The sequence below is a fragment of the Echinococcus granulosus genome, assembly GCF_000524195.1.
Source record: "Echinococcus granulosus chromosome Unknown EG_S00106, whole genome shotgun sequence".
Lineage (NCBI taxonomy): Eukaryota > Metazoa > Platyhelminthes > Cestoda > Cyclophyllidea > Taeniidae > Echinococcus > Echinococcus granulosus.
The window spans coordinates 67,618-84,733 of record NW_020170486.1 but is presented as its reverse complement, the minus strand read 5'-3'; the positions used below and the strand labels follow the sequence as shown (position 1 = coordinate 84,733).

The following is a 17,116-nucleotide window of genomic DNA, read 5'->3' as shown; positions in this document are numbered from 1 at the left end:
CTTTTATTGATCTACATTATTTGGCCGCACCGCTGTGTACAAAAGTTTAGTTTTACCTGATTTTATCGATGTAAAACCTATATCTTTAGGTGTTTGACACGTAAAACGGACCTGCTTATTTTCTGAAGCCTTCTCCTGTTTGATGGCCCGCGTAAATTGGATCGCGGTCCCAGCACTGACATTCAGTCAGGTGGTTACCACCACAAAATACACAGACGGCACAAGGTAGAAATTTGGCACAAAAAGTATTTCAATCTACATCAGATTACGGAGAACGAGCACATGATCGTTAGCTATGACTTGCCAGCACTCCAAAGAGATGGTAAACGCCGCTGGAATCTAGCAGGCCAACAGGAGTGTCACAGATTTCACACAGGACCCGCCTGAAGACACTCTGTTCATCCAAGTTCCCCTCGGCGTTCGTATCATGACTGTTTGGCTGGGGGTGAAGGACTTCGTCTCCCACAACTTTGCAATTGAACGTAAACATTGTTCTGTATTGCGTCTTGTATTTGGAATGTCTAAATTGTTAAACGCATATCATGAGGACAACTGCACGAACAAAAAACAAAACCCAGCAGGTGCCGCTGGGGAGACGAGCAGATTACTAACCTCTGACAATTTAAGCAGAGGAGACTCATGCATCCCGGACAGTTAAGAACGGCATCCGTTTTACCATCACCGAGTTCACCACCTTGACTGACTTTTTGCAAATGCTTTGCGAATTCCGCATTGATCTTATCCTCATCAGAATCATAAAAGAGGTCGTTTTCCGCAGATGCTTTAGCATTCGCAGCTGTAAACGGTAGTAAAAGAGACCTAAAGCATGAATCATGGCTAGTATTATAATGCAATTATATAAAATGTTAGGTTAAACAACTCACGATCTGTGTCAGTTTCCTCCGGACTGAGGTACTGTTTGGAATATGAGCAAATATCTGACTGTAATTCGTACATCATCTTTTTTTCAAATTCATCTGCACGTTCTACATCAATCTCAATACAAGAATCTCTAAAGGTAAGTAAATAAGGTGCATACTCGGTTGACGATGAGTCGTCCGAACAACCGTCGTAACTACAGTTAAACATGTTACAGAACTTAGCAGTAAGAACAAAATGCGTTCCGTGATATTAGACCTATTAAAACAGGGGCATTATTCGATATAGGGTTTAAAGAATCCAAGGTTAAAAAGCTGTGTGACATGCTCAAAAGTGTTTTTTGAATAAAAGTGGGTCTAAAGCGTCAAAGCGCTACACAAAAAGGCATAGTTAAGTGAGTGATTCTGCATAATATTCCCTTTTTGACAACTTAGCCAATTTTTTACCAAATCACCTTTGACGCCTAATCAGATTTTGTATCGTAGTCGCTTTACGTAGAGGCATCTGTAGTAGAAGCCCGTAAAGAAAGAGAACACAACTTATGTCGTTCCAGTGAGCATTTCCATTGCAGAATTACAACTTAGAGGGACTTTAATGTTTGTGCAGGTAAACACAGAAATAAAAACTTTTAATGTATTGTTAAAATACCGTGGCATGTTAAAACCCCATTAAACTGTCATCACTTTTCTTGTTTAAACAACACTGTGAATACGACAGGAAGCTGGGATTTTGACACACAATTCATGGAAAATATGCCTTATAAATTCGAATGAATGCTGAACACAATAAATGCTTTGCTGCATTCCCATTTTTTTCTATGCCATTCGTAGACTATATTTAGCAAACTTTTAATTAATATGCTTGATGGTATTTTGTTAGTACTATAACAACGAAATTGCAAAATTCTGTTATTTTTGACGGTGATACTGTTGCACTCGAAGACGAAATAACGCACTCACTTTACCAGAAGAAGGCGTTGGTGCTATCAAAATGACCTAGATGCCAGCGAAGACACAAAAGCCGAAACACAGATTGGCCTTTTATCAAAACCGAGAGATAAACAGACAACCAGTGTATTACATAACCCTCTTCTACTTTGTGCTTTATTCTTAGCGCGCCCCTTGATCAGCCCATCGTTTTAGCCTTCACAATGCAATCGGTGCTCAAGGGATAGGCCTAAGCAGCATTCGCATCAGTTATCAAGCTGCTATGCTACGGAGGCAATTCTTAATCGTAACATCATTGATTCCTCTTAATATTTCAACTCGATCGGTATTTTTCGCATGGGTAGAAACTGGATTCAGGGTTTAAAAATTGTGCTACCTATTGCGCGTGCCCAAAGCTAGAAGGAGGAACACTGGCCTCAAGGAAAATTTATACAAGAAGGACGGGATTTGACACGGGTTAATAAGATTAGGGTTTTGTGTCTGTTTCTCCTTGCCACTTTGTTCGCGATTAAGGGCTGCCTAGTCATGTCTTTCTGTATGGAGGTGGAGGTATCGCAGGTACCCATAATTGATATATGTATACGGGTACGGTAAGCAACTTTGCAACGAAACCTCCTCAGAGTTTTGTTAGCAGTTAACGTATAACAATAATAGTATAAGTGTAATACTGTTAATGTTTTGCCTAATTTCTGCTCATGTTCAATCTTACCATTTCTGACCTTGCAAACGTGACCACTCAACGAATTTGCGCTTTCGGACGGCGCCAAGTCGTGAACTAAACTTTGCATGAGTAGTGAATTAGCTCCACCAAAACAGTTTAAGTCCCCCATCGTTGAGACATTTTTTGAGAAGTTCTGTTACTTCCACGCGTTTCTAACGCAATGTACCGCCACACATTCAGCCTCTAGTTTCTGCTTGCACTCGTTTCTCTTCCGATTATTTATCTTCGGTTTATACCTTGTCTGATACGAGAACCCACCTTTAAAAAGTAGAATTTGTTCGGTTTCATCACTATGTGTAACTAAGGGACTACTAAAGCTACGATAGTGTTGTCTAGAGATCTGACTTCTGCTAGTCCACTATCTCTCCTCTCAAAAGCAGCTGCTTAAAAAATCTCGCCTGCGTCTAATGTAGCTAGAATTCCTGAATGCTTAACATTCCCCTACACCTCCTCATTCCCTGTCAAAAACACTTCAGAAAGACAGATGGTGGAGAAGATTTGCTTTATATACTGTTTGTAAAATCATCAGTGATTACAAAAAAGCAAGGGAATGGAATGAAAGCAGTAGGAGCGCCGCAGTATCACATGGAAGGACCTAATTCCACTCGTTTTCGACACCAATTTTTTTACATCGAGCGGCGTTTAGTCCACCCAGAAAGTAGGACACCGGTGGAATGCGCAGGGATTGAGTTAGGTTGTAATTATCGTTGGAGCCCTCATTGGAGGTCGGAAGAGGACGCAGGAGTGTGGTACGTTTACCCAGTATTGGCGAATCGGCAAATTTCCCGACCCACCGCAGGAGTGGTGTCATTCGCGAGCGTTGAAAGTGCATACATATGGACTCGGGCATGCCCTCCACTTCCATGTGGATTAAGAAGTCGAAACGTGCTGCTGTACCGATTCCATTAACCGCAGAAATAACAGGAAGGCTTTCATTGAATGAGGTCATCACAGTTATGAGGTTCTCTAGCACAACAGCCGCTCGAGTTCGAATAAGAGCGGTACCACTTTGGGAGAACATGCTTGAACTAAGAGCAGCAGAAAATTCAATAGAGGAGACACCCATTAAATCATTTTTTATAATCCAGCCGGACGACAGAGGAATGTAGCGTCTAACATCCATAGGAAGTCTGATTGTACTAAAAAATGGTGTTGGTTGATTGGGTGCTGAAAAAAGCAGATCGATGATATCTGTGAAACCGCCGGAGAACACCTGGCGTGGTGGAATGGTTCCACGAAGAAGAGAAAAGCCAATCGACAGCCAGGGAGTTCGGTTAGTATCGCCTTTTCCCATTAAGACTGCAAGTCGATCACCATAAATGTCAAAACTCAGTACTTTGGCTTCACTCTCTGCGTCAATCAAACTAAGGATGAGATTGGACGCTCTAATCTCACCCTCGGGTCCGGTAATCCACTGAAGTGAATAGTCGGATAGAAAGTAAGGTCGATTATCCAAAAGATCGCCATGAATGAGATTCACCTCACCAGCAGTTTTTGTACCAGCCAGACCAGACCATCCAGCTGCAAGACCCGGTGAACAGGTTCCACGTAGCCTTCCAACTTCACCTGCATCAGCGTTGTAGGCACCACCGTACTTAACACACCGACATTCCGCCTCGGAGAGGAGTTCATTGGCACACCAATTGTCGATAAGTCGACGACAACTTGTCAGAAGTGGCCATTGTTTCTTTGCCCCAAAAGTAGCGAGAATTCTAGCCACCTCCGGTGCGGGGATCTCAAGATTGAGAAGAACAGAGAAAGCGCCAAATTTAAGAATTAATTCCTCCTCCGCGCTGTGGAAAAATGGACCTGGTGTTGGCGAATCAATAAAGTCATTGAGGCTACTAACCACCCTGTCAAAAGCTGCTGTATTCACCACCAAATCAAGCTTGCCAAGCGCCTTAAGACCAACAGCTCGAATGACAGACGGCACTTTGGAATTACCTATGACAGAGATGAGAGCCTCGGAGAAGGCACTTGACCGGATTTTTTCAATTGCTGAAAAGGTTGCCAACAATTTTTGACGATTCAATCTACTATCATCATAGGGCTTACTTCCAAGGGTAATAAAATTGATCAGGGTCTCCTCAAGTCTGGAAAACAGTAACTTTTCTTCAGCATAATTCCCCTTAAATTTGGGAATTATTGAGGCGATAGCTAAGAGGCAATTGTAGGGATTTACGGCGTCATTTTCTTCCTCTAGACTATTCTTCTCCATAGCAGGAAATGAATGATAACAAATGGCAATTAATTCTTTCAAAATCTTCATCGATGGGTTGGAGGTATGAGCAATGGCAGGCCACAGCACATCGGAGAGGTAGGTCCTTATTGGACGCACCTCACGGGGTGCGGCGCTTCCAATCTTATCAAAAGCGGCTAAATCCGTCACCTTCACAAGGCGCTGTCGTACCAGCTCGAGACAGAGATCCGTGCCACAGTCAATGACTACGTCAGTTAGGTGAGCATGCCAACCAGATTCTAGTTGTCGATTTAATTCTCTATGCGAGGCAGGAATGAATTCAAGTGCCAAGGCCACAATCTGGACGGTGGCTTGATTGGCGGGAAGACAGCGAAGAAATCGGATAAGTTGGAGAGCAGCATGAGCTGTTGAAATACGTGCAGACACTTCGAGAGCCTTTGCAAAATCTTTCAATTTCTCCTGTAAAGCACGCAACGAGAGAGCAACAGATGGACTTTCGAGGGTCTCCTCCTCAAACGCCACGGATTGGATACCACAACCGGTTGAAGTGCTTTGATGGGGAATAGAAAGTGCCAGGTGCTCCACTTTGTAGGTGCCACTTAACAGTTCTGTAGCCATCTAAAATTTAATTTATAATTCGAGCCATAAGAATCGTCAATCGCCCATACTACTGAATAAAATTTAGTCAGAAATAAGTAGCATGGCAAATGGGGGAATTTTGCTGCCAAGTTCACGTAGAGGGGTGAAAATGAAGTGCTTGGAAGTTGTGTAAAAAAACTTACAGTTGACAATTCAGTAGACTTAGTCGTTTTTAGGAGACCACCCAGCTTCTGAATAACCTTCTTTCTTTCCTTACTCGCCTCATCCAATACCTCGAGCGTTTGTGCTCCACTAACTTGTATATCAGCCTTGCCAGAAGTGTCATGATCCAGAGAAAAGGTAATTTTGTGTTGCTCATGTGTCATAGCTTTCATCAGTAGACCGGTGTTACGTTCCAGATAGTATCTGATCCAACTGTGAGTGATTCGACTATCCTTCAGCATGGGAGATGCGCTCCACACACCAGCATCTATTGGTTGACCCAGAGGTTCACACAACACCTTCTGCTTGTCAATGACCATAACGTTGGTCAGACTTGACGCCTCAGCCACATTCTCCACTTCAGCATAGTAAGTTTGACACCTTCCAGATGTATCATATTCCACGCCTGGTACAAATGCATAATGATAGTTAAAGATGCCAGCAAGAGCTTTAAAAAAGTTGACTTGCAAATCGGACGAATCGTATAAAGAGGGCAGAATCATGCGTTCCACTGTGCCCCATTCATTACGTAGAAGTAGACCTCGAAAAGGAGATACGGAATTTTCCACTTCAAGAAGTATCTGTAGTAACAGTCGACTATGAGTGGCTTCATTTCCACCTGACGGTTTTCTTCTTGCACCAACAACATGCGCGATGATTAAGACATTTCCTTTGAGGGTCCTATTCAAAGCCTCATTGTCAGGCGAATATACCCCCGTCTCGTAGGAGAAGGCACGAATGTCAATGTCACATAAAAACTTGTGGGGTAATAAAAGAACAAAAAAGATGAAAATGACTATAGGAAGCATCTAGGCTGTTTAAAACTGACCGAACACACAACCCGAATGCGCCAACGTGTCAGTTGACTGTCCAGTGATTGGACAGACCCACCTATCCAATCCACACGGAGGTTCGATTGAAAGGTCTGCGTGTGTGTGTGTGTGTGTGTGCGCATGTAGGCACCTCCATCGCAGATTGGTGAACCTCTAATCGCCTTTACTGGATGGCAGACTAAGACGTCGTCTGTTCGTGGCCGAAAAGTCGCCAAAACTAACAAGTAACTCAAAGCAATTCTTCAAAATAGAGAAGTAGACAATGGAAGGATGTATTTACAGGTTGGAACAACACAGCGCATTCACAAAATATCACAATTTACGGATTATGAAACAGACTTTGCGCTAATTAGACGTAGGCACTTGGATAATATCATCAAATGCATACAGAGAACAAAGTGGCGATTCCAAATGTAACTACTGAGGAAATAAGAGAGGAGAGAGAAGGGGAAGAAGAAAAGAAGTCCCTTTGTCAAATAAACCGATATTTTGAAAAAAATGTTGACAGTTGGTGGCAGGCGGGTAAAGGGATCAAGGAATCCAAGTTGATTGATGTGGACGGTTGAACATTGGACCATTTGAAAATCGGATTTAAAAAGATGTCTAAAAATGTCACACCGGTGACATGATCTTAGGTCACTGCGTAAGTATCATTAATCCAAATAATATAGGAGAATAGGTAAAAAGGGACATACATTAGTCAGACCAGGAGAGTGCCAGGATGTGGTTGTAGATGCTCCAAAAGGGCTCGAGCTAAACGCATAGTCACGGAGTCCTGATTTACACAATCACCGACAGTATCGTCAACTGAACGCAGCTTCCAAATCACCGAGTGTAGATGTTTAGCCGCCGGTCCAGTCATACGACCCAAGCACACATTGTCAGACTCGGAGAGCCGTCGAAGAATGCGTAGAAGGAGGCGTTTGCCTTCACGATGACCACTTCGACGGAGAGCTATTGTGAAACCACGCAAACCTGCCGCTGAGAGAGCTGTACGACAGTACTCACCACCGTAGAGTGAAGCTAGACTAGCTAATGCTCTAGTCGCTAAAGTGACGAGACTTGAGGCCACTTCCTGTTCGTTATCTGTACTATGGAGCACGCAATCTCTGTCAGTGGTGTCGGGTGAGGAGGCTTCAAGAAGGGAGGCAAGAATGCCTGGGAGATGTTTGGGTGGTCGAGACAACGAAAGAAGCTGAAAGCGTAAAAACAATAAACCATATTTAGTCAATGGTGAAAGCATCGCCTTGTTACTACCAATTAAGACATACCCGCTCTGCAACGGAGCAAACGCCCTCTGGACTTTTGGGTAAATAATCGGTAATGCTGTATTCATGTTGACCATTTCGTAGGGATTGACACAGTTGTGAATGATCTGTGCACTTGCTTTGTCGACAATGCAAAGCGTAACGAACCACATCTGTTAGCAAATTCAACAATGTGTTGAGCAATTCCAACGCCACAAGCAAATGTCGTACACCAGCAGTTTTAATCGAAATCTTCAGTAAAATTGAACGTCCTTGAGAGGAGGAAGGAGTGGCGGAACGAGAATAACGAATCGGATGATGAGTCGAAGCATCAACAGTAGATTCATATCGCTAAAGAGAAGTCACGCGCTACTTATAACGCTTAAGTAGACATTGTGGGTATAGTAAGAGTACAGGCAGCTTACCCCGCGTCGAAGGATGGACCCACCCATACCAACTAGTATATTGTACACAACAGAGAGAGGATTTTGTGTCGGTTCAATGGAGGGGTCAAGGAGGAGTTGAATGAGACCCGAGTCTTGAGGCAATTGCGAGGTAAGAATGGAGAGAAGACGAAGAGCAAGAAAGCACCGAACAGAGAAACGTTGAGAGCCACAATCACAACCGGTTATAAAGTATATTAAACAGAGGGGTAGGTCGGAGAGATGCCAAATTTTTACAAAAGACCAATAACTGTTTGTACAGGAGATATGGTTAGGTGAGGAGTCAGTGGAATGGCGTGATAATTGGAGACAATCTAAAAGGAGGCGCAGGAAGTAGGTAGAAGGGGCGACGTCACGGTGGCCCAATAGTAGGGAGGCCTAAAAGGACATTTTAAAAGTGTCACTCAAAATTAAAATCATTGACAGGAATTGTTTTGTGAAGGAAAATCAAAAAGTTAGGTTAAGTAGAGACGGAAAATCATACTTTGGAGGGGAGAAGTTGAAGATGGAATTTGCTGGCTTGCATAATTTTAAGTAAACCCATAGCACCAAAAGTAAACAAATAGAAGGGGGCTTGGTAAGCACGAGGATGATTTTAGTGCAGACGAATGAGATGCTGTTAAAATGACACTGAGAAATTACCCACTTCCAAGGTAATGTTAGAATGCTATGAGCTTACCCGGTTGAATCTTGAAGGGGGAGAAAAAAAGAAAAGTAAATTACATGAGGAGACGGAATAGATGGGAGGGGGGGAGAGATGGAAGCATTAAAACTTAGGAGAGGAGATACGCCATATTCAATGGCTTGGGTATGGTCTAGAGACAGCATCAAGCAAGCAGGATTCAAAGTAAACCTACGTATGGAATGAGGAGATTATTGACAATATCCATAACAGCAAGCAGGACTTCGGGTGAGGGACCCTGAAAGTTGTTCTTCAGAGTAGAGGTAACTTTGTAGCCTTTGAGAGTATTAACTCCAGTGGAACTCCTCCCATAGAAACTGTTAGGCCGATAGGAGGAGACACGTGAAGAGGATCGGGTGGAAATGACCGAGGAGGAAGAGGAGGACGAGGTAGGTCGTTTATTCTCCCCACTGCGAAGGGAGGTCGTACGATTAACTCCGCTTCCACGTGGTGCAACAGAGGGTTTGGAATTCAGTAGATCACTGGAGAGCGGTGAACGAGTAAGTCCAAACAATCGACCCGAGGGACTCTTCGACAAGTTTAGACTGATGTTGGAAGAGGCCAACGAGTCAGTGTCCTCACCTCCACCGCACCAGATGTTCTTCATATCCAAAATGATCTATCCAATTATTACAACACGTTTAAATGACCTGCTTAGTCCCGCTAAGCACATGAGCGTATTTATTCAGCTTAAAGAGTTGCTTTTTTGGCTGGCGCTCTCTCTCATTTGGTATGGCCACTACTTCAAAAGGAGAACAAATGGAGTTTGACACCTGTGGATGAAGATAATTGATAATCTACAAGGTGAAGTTAAATTTTCCATACAATGGATAAATTAGGGGGGAGTGCAAGTGGGAAAGAGGAGAAGCAACTGCCAAAATTTACCTTTACACAAATAGTCCGAATGATAGAATCGGAGGCTGGAGCAACAGCAAGTCGAGCTATGGCTGGAAGTAGGACTTTAATGAGGTCGGCTCGACGACCCTCCACCACATCTACCTGTCGACTTATATCCTCCGCTAGTGCCAGTGTCACATTCAGAAGCTGATTCTCTGGGCTTTCCGGACGGTGCACACCTGTGAGAGTGCCTAAAAGCAACAGAAACTGTGGATTAACCAATGATTGAAGAGTGATTGAAAGAAGCTGATTTCTAAGTCCTTGATGTAGACGAGGGGGTAGATATAGGTATTTTTTTGGCCAGATGATATCATCCATGAATGCAGTGCCAAATGTACACAATCAAGTCAACCTCGACCTCAAGGCGTGGAGGTGTTCAAGACATTTTACAAATACTTGATAAACAAGGTCATAGTGTCTACCTCCATGATGCAATTCTACAGCACAAAGGCTTCTCACATTCAAAAATTCATCAAAGGTTTATTATCAAGAGGAGTGTTTGCTTGATAGATAAGTGACATTCGTGTGGAAAAAAAGGAGTGGGGAAAGGAGAAGAAAGAGATTCTCGACTCAAAACGATATGCTAAAGCGGGATAAAAGTAAACTCAGTTCGTGCCTGTTGCGAAAAAAAAATGAAATTACAACACACAGGCAGAACCAATGTTGCCATAGTGACTCAATTGTTTTCCTTTGTGACTGCAAATGAACGCAAGACGTAGGAGGAGGTAGAAGACACTACCGATAGGATGGGGGAAAAAAGAAGACTGAGTATGATGTAAGATTTTGCCATCCCACCTATCGACACATAAGTGTAACTACGTTTTTAGGGATTAGGTAACTACAATCTGGTTTATATATGTGCGTAATCGCTGTCAAATGTCATGGAAGGATGGATGAATTTCATCATTGACAAATTCACCCAGGCATTATCTTTTTAATCGAGGAGGAAAACAAAATTCGTCGTGCAAGCAACTCAAAGAGCCAAACTAAGCATTTGACAAGGTTGCAGCTAAAGACCACGCCCTCAGCTGCATTGAGGACTGATGAAGGTCATGTGTACTGACTGACCTTGGATTTATGTGGACTGGACATTAACTCCAAGATTTAGAGGTGATAAATAACCTCACTGTATTGAACAAATAAATCTCGAGACCTATTATTGGTTGAGAAACGATGATATAGCTGTCTAGAAGTTGTGGTGTTAAGCGCGATCAAGTGATCGAGATCAAAGAAAGGGTGTGATTTGAAGAATTGCTCATCCTCTATCCTCAAATTGCTCCAACGATGTTGTCTGCTCTATTTAACGCTCCGATTTGACGATAATTGGTAAGAAAACACTAAATAAATGGACTCAATTGACTGTATGTGTGTGTTTGAAATAACGAATGACAATAAAAACAGGAGGTTAGTGAAGCTTGAGTAGAAAAATGCAAACGTTGCATTTCGTATTAACAATCAATAGACTTTCTCTCTATGTGTATGTCAGTGTGTGTATGTAGGGCACACAAAACGAGGTGGCATACACACACACACACACACACACACTGCTTTGCCATAAACTCGTGTGTGCGTGTGTGCACACCTACTCTTGACTGCCTCTTCCTAGGGTACCAAATTATCACAGCATCTATGAGTATACCCTTCAATATACAAGTAAGACCTCCAGAAGAAACTAATAAAAAAAATAGACACCAAGATGTCATCCAGCCTCACCCATCGACGAAGTCCAGTGATCAAAAATTCTTGCGATAAATTCAATTAGGCAGAAGTCCTCCTCCCCGTCAGCAGGTGAGTCTCGTGGCGGAAGGAGGAGGCGATTTCGCACTGACGCGGAGGAGGTTAAGATACCCGGCAAACAGAGAAAGGCAGGGAGGCAGGTCTTGAGAGACACTCCGGGTGTAGTGGTTGAAGTAGGCTGACGCGAGCCTTGTACCATAGGCGACTGACGAACTGCACCAGCGGATGAAACAGTACGTTTACTTCGCTCCCGATAAATGTTCGAGGCCATGGTGGATGGAAGTTTGGCTGACGTAGTGTATGCAGTGCCATAGGCTCCAATTGCAACAGCCACCTGTACGGACAATTAACAACTTAGGCTTGACAGTAGAAACCGTGGAAGTGTCAAGGCAGCTTCGTACCTGTTTACAAATATTTGGGATCAGACTGTGAACAATTAGGTCCAAAAGGTGTTTGACACAGATTCCCAAGTATTGTAATCCAGGCGACGTGGATGCAGTCAACTGACTGTGACTCCCACTCTCGCCAGAAAAGAATACACTATTTTCATCTAGCAAGGCCCTGGGAATGTAATTCTGATTGGTCATTCTTAAATCACGCTCCAGACAGGATGGAAGTCGAGCATCACAAGCGGTGATCAGGGTCTTACTACAAACAGTTGAGGCAGAATCCAATGCAGCTGCTGCCAGTAAGTAGGCCTTAGCACGCAGCATTGCATGTGGTGATTCAAGTTGGCGCATTATAGAGGCTAAGAAACATGAATTGTTGAGGAAACGACGACAGGCCACAGGAGTACCCGATTTCATTCCAGCTCGCAGTAGAGATGCACCAGATGGTTTACTGTGGAAGGAGAGCGGGAGAAGCAGACCTGTTGCCGTAGCGGATAAAAGGTAGGCCTAAAATGTTGAATACAAAACCATGACTATGGATAGAAAAGGTGGTACAGCCTCGAAACTCCAGTACTACTTACTGGTAGCAATAAAAGTGTGACCTAATGATATCCAGTCTAGCGTAGTTACAATAACCTCCCAGAAAACTATGCCTCATTCATTTGAAAGATTTATGATGCCACTTTACCATTATCAATAAGGCATTTGACAGGAGCACACAATAGCATTGTAAAGTTCCTTTCTTTTGCATACAGGTATTCAGAAATAAATACATATCATGTCACCTACAAATACGATACCTTAAAATCAATAAAGTAAACATCAATTTATTCTCTCGTTCACAATGAAGTAAAAACGCAGTATTTAAGTAGTATATGCTTACCATAAAAGTAGTATTTTGACCTTTAGCCCCGTTGGTAGGGTTGAGTTTATGCATAAATGCAGTTGCTCCATTTCTGTCAATCAATCCACACATAAAGAGAGAAGGCCGAAGCCTAATTAGACCGGTCAAAGCACTGACAGAGGCATGGGCAACTTGTTGGTTAGTTGAAGTCGTTGGAGCTGTTGTGGACACTGATGGCTTGACATCGCCACCACCACCCATCACACCGTCAGCCCAAACACGACTGATAGTTTCGGGTGTGAGAAGACAATCCAAAAAGGTATTGACTGAGGAGGATAGAGTGATGGCTAATTTTACGCTCGGATGATCTCTACTAAAGTTCTGTACGTCAAAAAGTTGCAAAATTCGCGTCAATTTACAACCAATCACCACAATAACAGTTTCATTGAGAACACGTGCTGCTGCAAGTCGAAAGGTATCCTCATTTGCTGAGACTGTGGAAGATGTTCTAGAAGATGATGAAAGTGAAGAATTTCCACCTTCAAGAGATTTAACCGGACCTCGTGGAAGATATTGATGTTGAGAGGCATTCCCAGCACGTGAAGTAGATGGAGAGAGAGAGCGGATTATTCGAAGCACGACTGATTGCCATTGTGTTTTTGAAATGTCTAAACTTTGAGATACTAGATCATCATAGGTGGTGGGATCTAACAGAATACGACTGTAGATACACATCTCGCATATTATAAGTTCACCCAGTGCAATGATACCGGCCTGTTTCAGTGGAAAGACGTTTCTAAACGCAGGTTCTCTTAGAACATCCACCACAGTTGAGAGAATAGGTGGTAACTCCGGTGCTACCTCGATAATGAGTGAACGAATGAGTGATTCACGATTTGGATCTTCGTTCACCTGTTGAATCATAAAGGTGGAGCGATAGGCCAAGAGTGAAATGATTCTAAGCAGCCATGTCCTTCCAATTGTAGATATTGTATCAAGCCTCAATAGAGACGCTGCACCAGAAAGGTAATACTTAATCCTTGAGATAATGTCCTTGACACTGGCCTTATCGAGTGGGTCTGAGGAGTCAGTTGGTTTGCACTCTAGCGTAGTTACAGCAAGAAACCAGACAACGTAATTGAGGAAGGTAGAGGGTCGATTTTTCGGATCTTGAAGTCTAAGCGAGTCCATCATTTGGGTAAGCAGCTAAGGGAGTGGAAAAAAGTACCTGTTAGTAAACAACTCGAAGCGTTGATGAACAATTGAAACAGTTTATACATACTTTAGAGGAATAGCTGTTAATTTCCTCATTTGTTAGGGAATTAATCACCGAAGGAGATAGCACTGCAAGGTCTAAAGGAAGCCACAATTCCGCTTTCGGTGGATTCTGAAGCCACTTTTTGTAGTCGCCGAGTGGTTGAGGAGTATAAGTAAACTTAGGACTGTATCCAAAAAGGCTCTTCTCATTAATCTCTCGTGGGATTCTGAATTCTTCAAGTTCATTAGATATAAAAAGGTCCTCCCATTCCCGAGAATCTTGTCCAATGGGTATGGTTACCTCTTGAGGCAGGGTAAGGGCATCATCACCCCAGGGATAAAGCAGCGCTATTTTAGCACGAGTTTGTGGTGAGATGAGAGAAGCAATCCTATCAGACAAGGGTGACTGATGAAGCAGGCCGCTTTCGAATCGACTAGATATATCTAAATGATGCAAAAAGTTAATAAAAGACAGTAAATGAATAGACAATGACAGTGTATTCCTAATAGTTGCCTAGCGAATACCCCTGCTCACAGCAGACAAAACACAAAAGTCCACCGATTTAAGACTACACTTACCAGAGTTGCGAAACAAATATTCACTTTTTATCATCCTTTCCTCGACTGGCATTGGAGAGGTAGGAGGATGTAGGCTATCATTTGAACCAAAGAATGTCGTTTTTGTAGAATTCGGTGTAGCAGGCATCTTATAGTTGCTTTGAGAGCTCATGTCTACTGACTCATCGTTACTGCTAGTGGTAAGACTGATCTTGGTTTTGGCATAGGGATCAAAAACATCGGATCTCATGGAGACTGGACAAGCTTGAGCATGGAGAGTAAAATTGGCATCACCCACAGGTATACCGTGGTCCGTTGAAGCAGGAGTCTGTGAGCGAAGTCTAACGTGAGGAGCATCCTCTCCTGTATTTACTGCCTCCTTCTGCAATGGTGGTGGTTTTTTAAGTGAAGTTTTATTTCGAAGTAATGCAGCACTAGCTAAGGCGCTATCGCCCATGGAAAGGGATCGTTTCAATGTCTGAAGAAGGCAAAAATCTCCGGTTAATTGTAACCGACAACAAGAAGAACTATGAATTGTGAGTAGATCACCTTAATGGCGGCATCTTCTATAAGAGATTGTCCCTTGCTATTTGCATTTGCAATCCCGTTTCTTTTCGTGACAATGTTGGAGGAGGTTAAAGTGTCTTTCTGAATAGTGAAGAGAGGATAAAACGATGAACAAGGGGAAAAATGCAAATTACAAAATATGGCGTAAAATCACTAGGCAAATCTGACTTGTGATCCCTGACACTTTCTGAATCTCCATTAAACAGGTGAATTTGAGAGCACCTTTGAGAATTAACAACGCCACGGGAAGATAGTAAGCACGCTAAATGGGCTCAAGTGGGCGACAAAAAGTGCCACTAGGGTTTAGAAGCCATAGCTCCCAGGGAGTAATTCATTTTAAGTAGTTGCAACAGATGAGATGAATAAAATGGTAAACCTGGGTCACTAACTTTGGTCCCCATTTTATTGATCCGCAATACAAACTCCACAAGTCAACCTACTATACTTGGTTCGTCTGTGAAGTTATAATATGTGGAAGGTATTTCACCTTCTAATGACGTAAAAAACTTCAAGAGTCTAATCTGAAGGGCTTTTTAAAAAAGAATACTTGTAAAGACGCTCAATTTGCAGCTATGATTCCCACGGAAAAAACTTTGAATAGTAGCTTGACATAAGCATGTAATATCTAAGAAACCTTGCCGATTTCCAGGGAAAAAAAAACAAACTGTGTAAAGGGTACCAAAGCCTGCATTTTTCTCACTTCTTACAAAAAATATTCAAACCTAAAAGGCTTTAAGCATCACCTTTTCAACCGTGACTGGATGACTGGGGTGATTAGGGGCATCTTTTGAAGAAACTTCTTGAGGATTGTCTTCAGGTGTAGGTTTTAACAGCCAAAAATTGTGATTTAGAGTATCTTCGAGAGTTATCCTACTTTTTGGATCTTTGGTCAACATCGCACAAAGTAGTGCCCATAAATCAGCACTGGGTTTCCGAGTACACTGAATTGGAATTTCCACTTTTCGAGTGCATATCATCTGTATAAGCTTGAAAATATAATCAAAAAGAAATAAATACCCAGCTTTAAATGACTGTTAGCTAGCAATGGTTAGATGAAATTAAACAGCTTACATGCGATGGAACCTGTGAGGAAAAGGGAACAACACCGAAAAACATCCTAAAGAATATACAGCCTAGGCTCCACACATCAGAGGCTTTAGATGCAGGCGCTCCAGACAAAACCTCGGGGGCAATATAGGGTAGTGCTGAATGAGACAACCCATCGAACCTGGAATCATCGATTTCACCGCCTGAAAATATATCAGCCGCATTTTCACCAACCATTCGAGCGTATGAAAAGTCAAAGTACTTTATATTTCCACTGCCGTCCAAGAATATCTGAAAATATATTGGGAAAAAAATTTGAATTTACTCTTGTTGGAAACCAATCAGCAAAAACGACTTCATGTGAATGTATGAACTGAAGGCCAGCAACCAACTGTCGACCAATATCCACCATTGCAAATTCTGGAAACATTTTGTCCTCTCGAAGCATTCTTTCCAGGGTCCCACCAGTACAAAGATCCATAACGACCCACAAATGGTTGCTTGTTTCGTACCACTCGTAAAACTTAAGCACGTATTCATGCTTCAATGCACGAGAGAAGCGAACATGATTTGTGACATGGGTTCGCCTTTTCTTATCAATACAAGAAATGGCAAGAAAAGTAATTGTCCCTTTTCTTCGAGCTTTGTAGATTACCTGATCATCACACGTGCATATTTCCTCATACAATACAAAGTTTTCCATGTTTAATGGGGCATGTGGTAGAAGGCAGTAAGTTTCATTATCGCAGCTACAAGAGGTAAGCAACGACCGCAAAAGCCAGACTCAATAGGCGCGCAATTTATTTGTTGTGTTTATTCATACACTAAAACAAAACCAAGTTGTTTTTTAAAAATTAAAAAAATTGCGAAATAAAGAAATGTTAGAAACTATGTAAAATTTTAAGTTTTAATATTTGCAATGGCTGAAAATGTAAGGTCTTATTTCCGTAATAATAAGAGCTAAGGGTAATCTATCAAACCACTGCATTTTTACCGAAACTAAATGTACAAAGCATTAGTTTAGTTTTAATTTTAACTCTTAATTTGGTTTTTTGGAACTAATAAGA

At 42.4% G+C, this 17,116-nt stretch overlaps 2 protein-coding genes across 2 annotated transcripts; both read right to left on the bottom strand. All coding sequences in view use genetic code 11, as the record gives it.

Moving 5' to 3' along the window:
* Window positions 1-289: 289 nt before the first annotated feature.
* On the bottom strand, window positions 290-1,089 carry EGR_08419 (E2F-associated phosphoprotein; the record flags this gene model as incomplete). Its single annotated transcript, XM_024497668.1, has 4 exons — window positions 290-521; window positions 613-796; window positions 885-1,012; window positions 1,040-1,089. 4 exons carry the CDS (start codon window positions 1,087-1,089, stop codon window positions 290-292), a joined length of 594 nt encoding a protein of 197 aa, XP_024347887.1.
* Window positions 1,090-3,142: 2,053 nt separating this feature from the next.
* EGR_08418 (Serine/threonine-protein kinase ULK4) lies at window positions 3,143-16,752 on the bottom strand (the record flags this gene model as incomplete). Its single annotated transcript, XM_024497667.1, has 18 exons — window positions 3,143-4,545; window positions 4,603-5,365; window positions 5,530-6,306; window positions 6,378-6,473; window positions 7,088-7,576; window positions 7,653-7,979; window positions 8,054-8,449; window positions 8,929-9,372; window positions 9,639-9,841; window positions 11,364-11,721; window positions 11,789-12,283; window positions 12,660-13,826; window positions 13,903-14,321; window positions 14,457-14,913; window positions 14,985-15,083; window positions 15,746-15,979; window positions 16,074-16,340; window positions 16,375-16,752. 18 exons carry the CDS (start codon window positions 16,750-16,752, stop codon window positions 3,143-3,145), a joined length of 8,772 nt encoding a protein of 2,923 aa, XP_024347886.1.
* Between the last annotated feature and the right edge of the window lie 364 nt (window positions 16,753-17,116).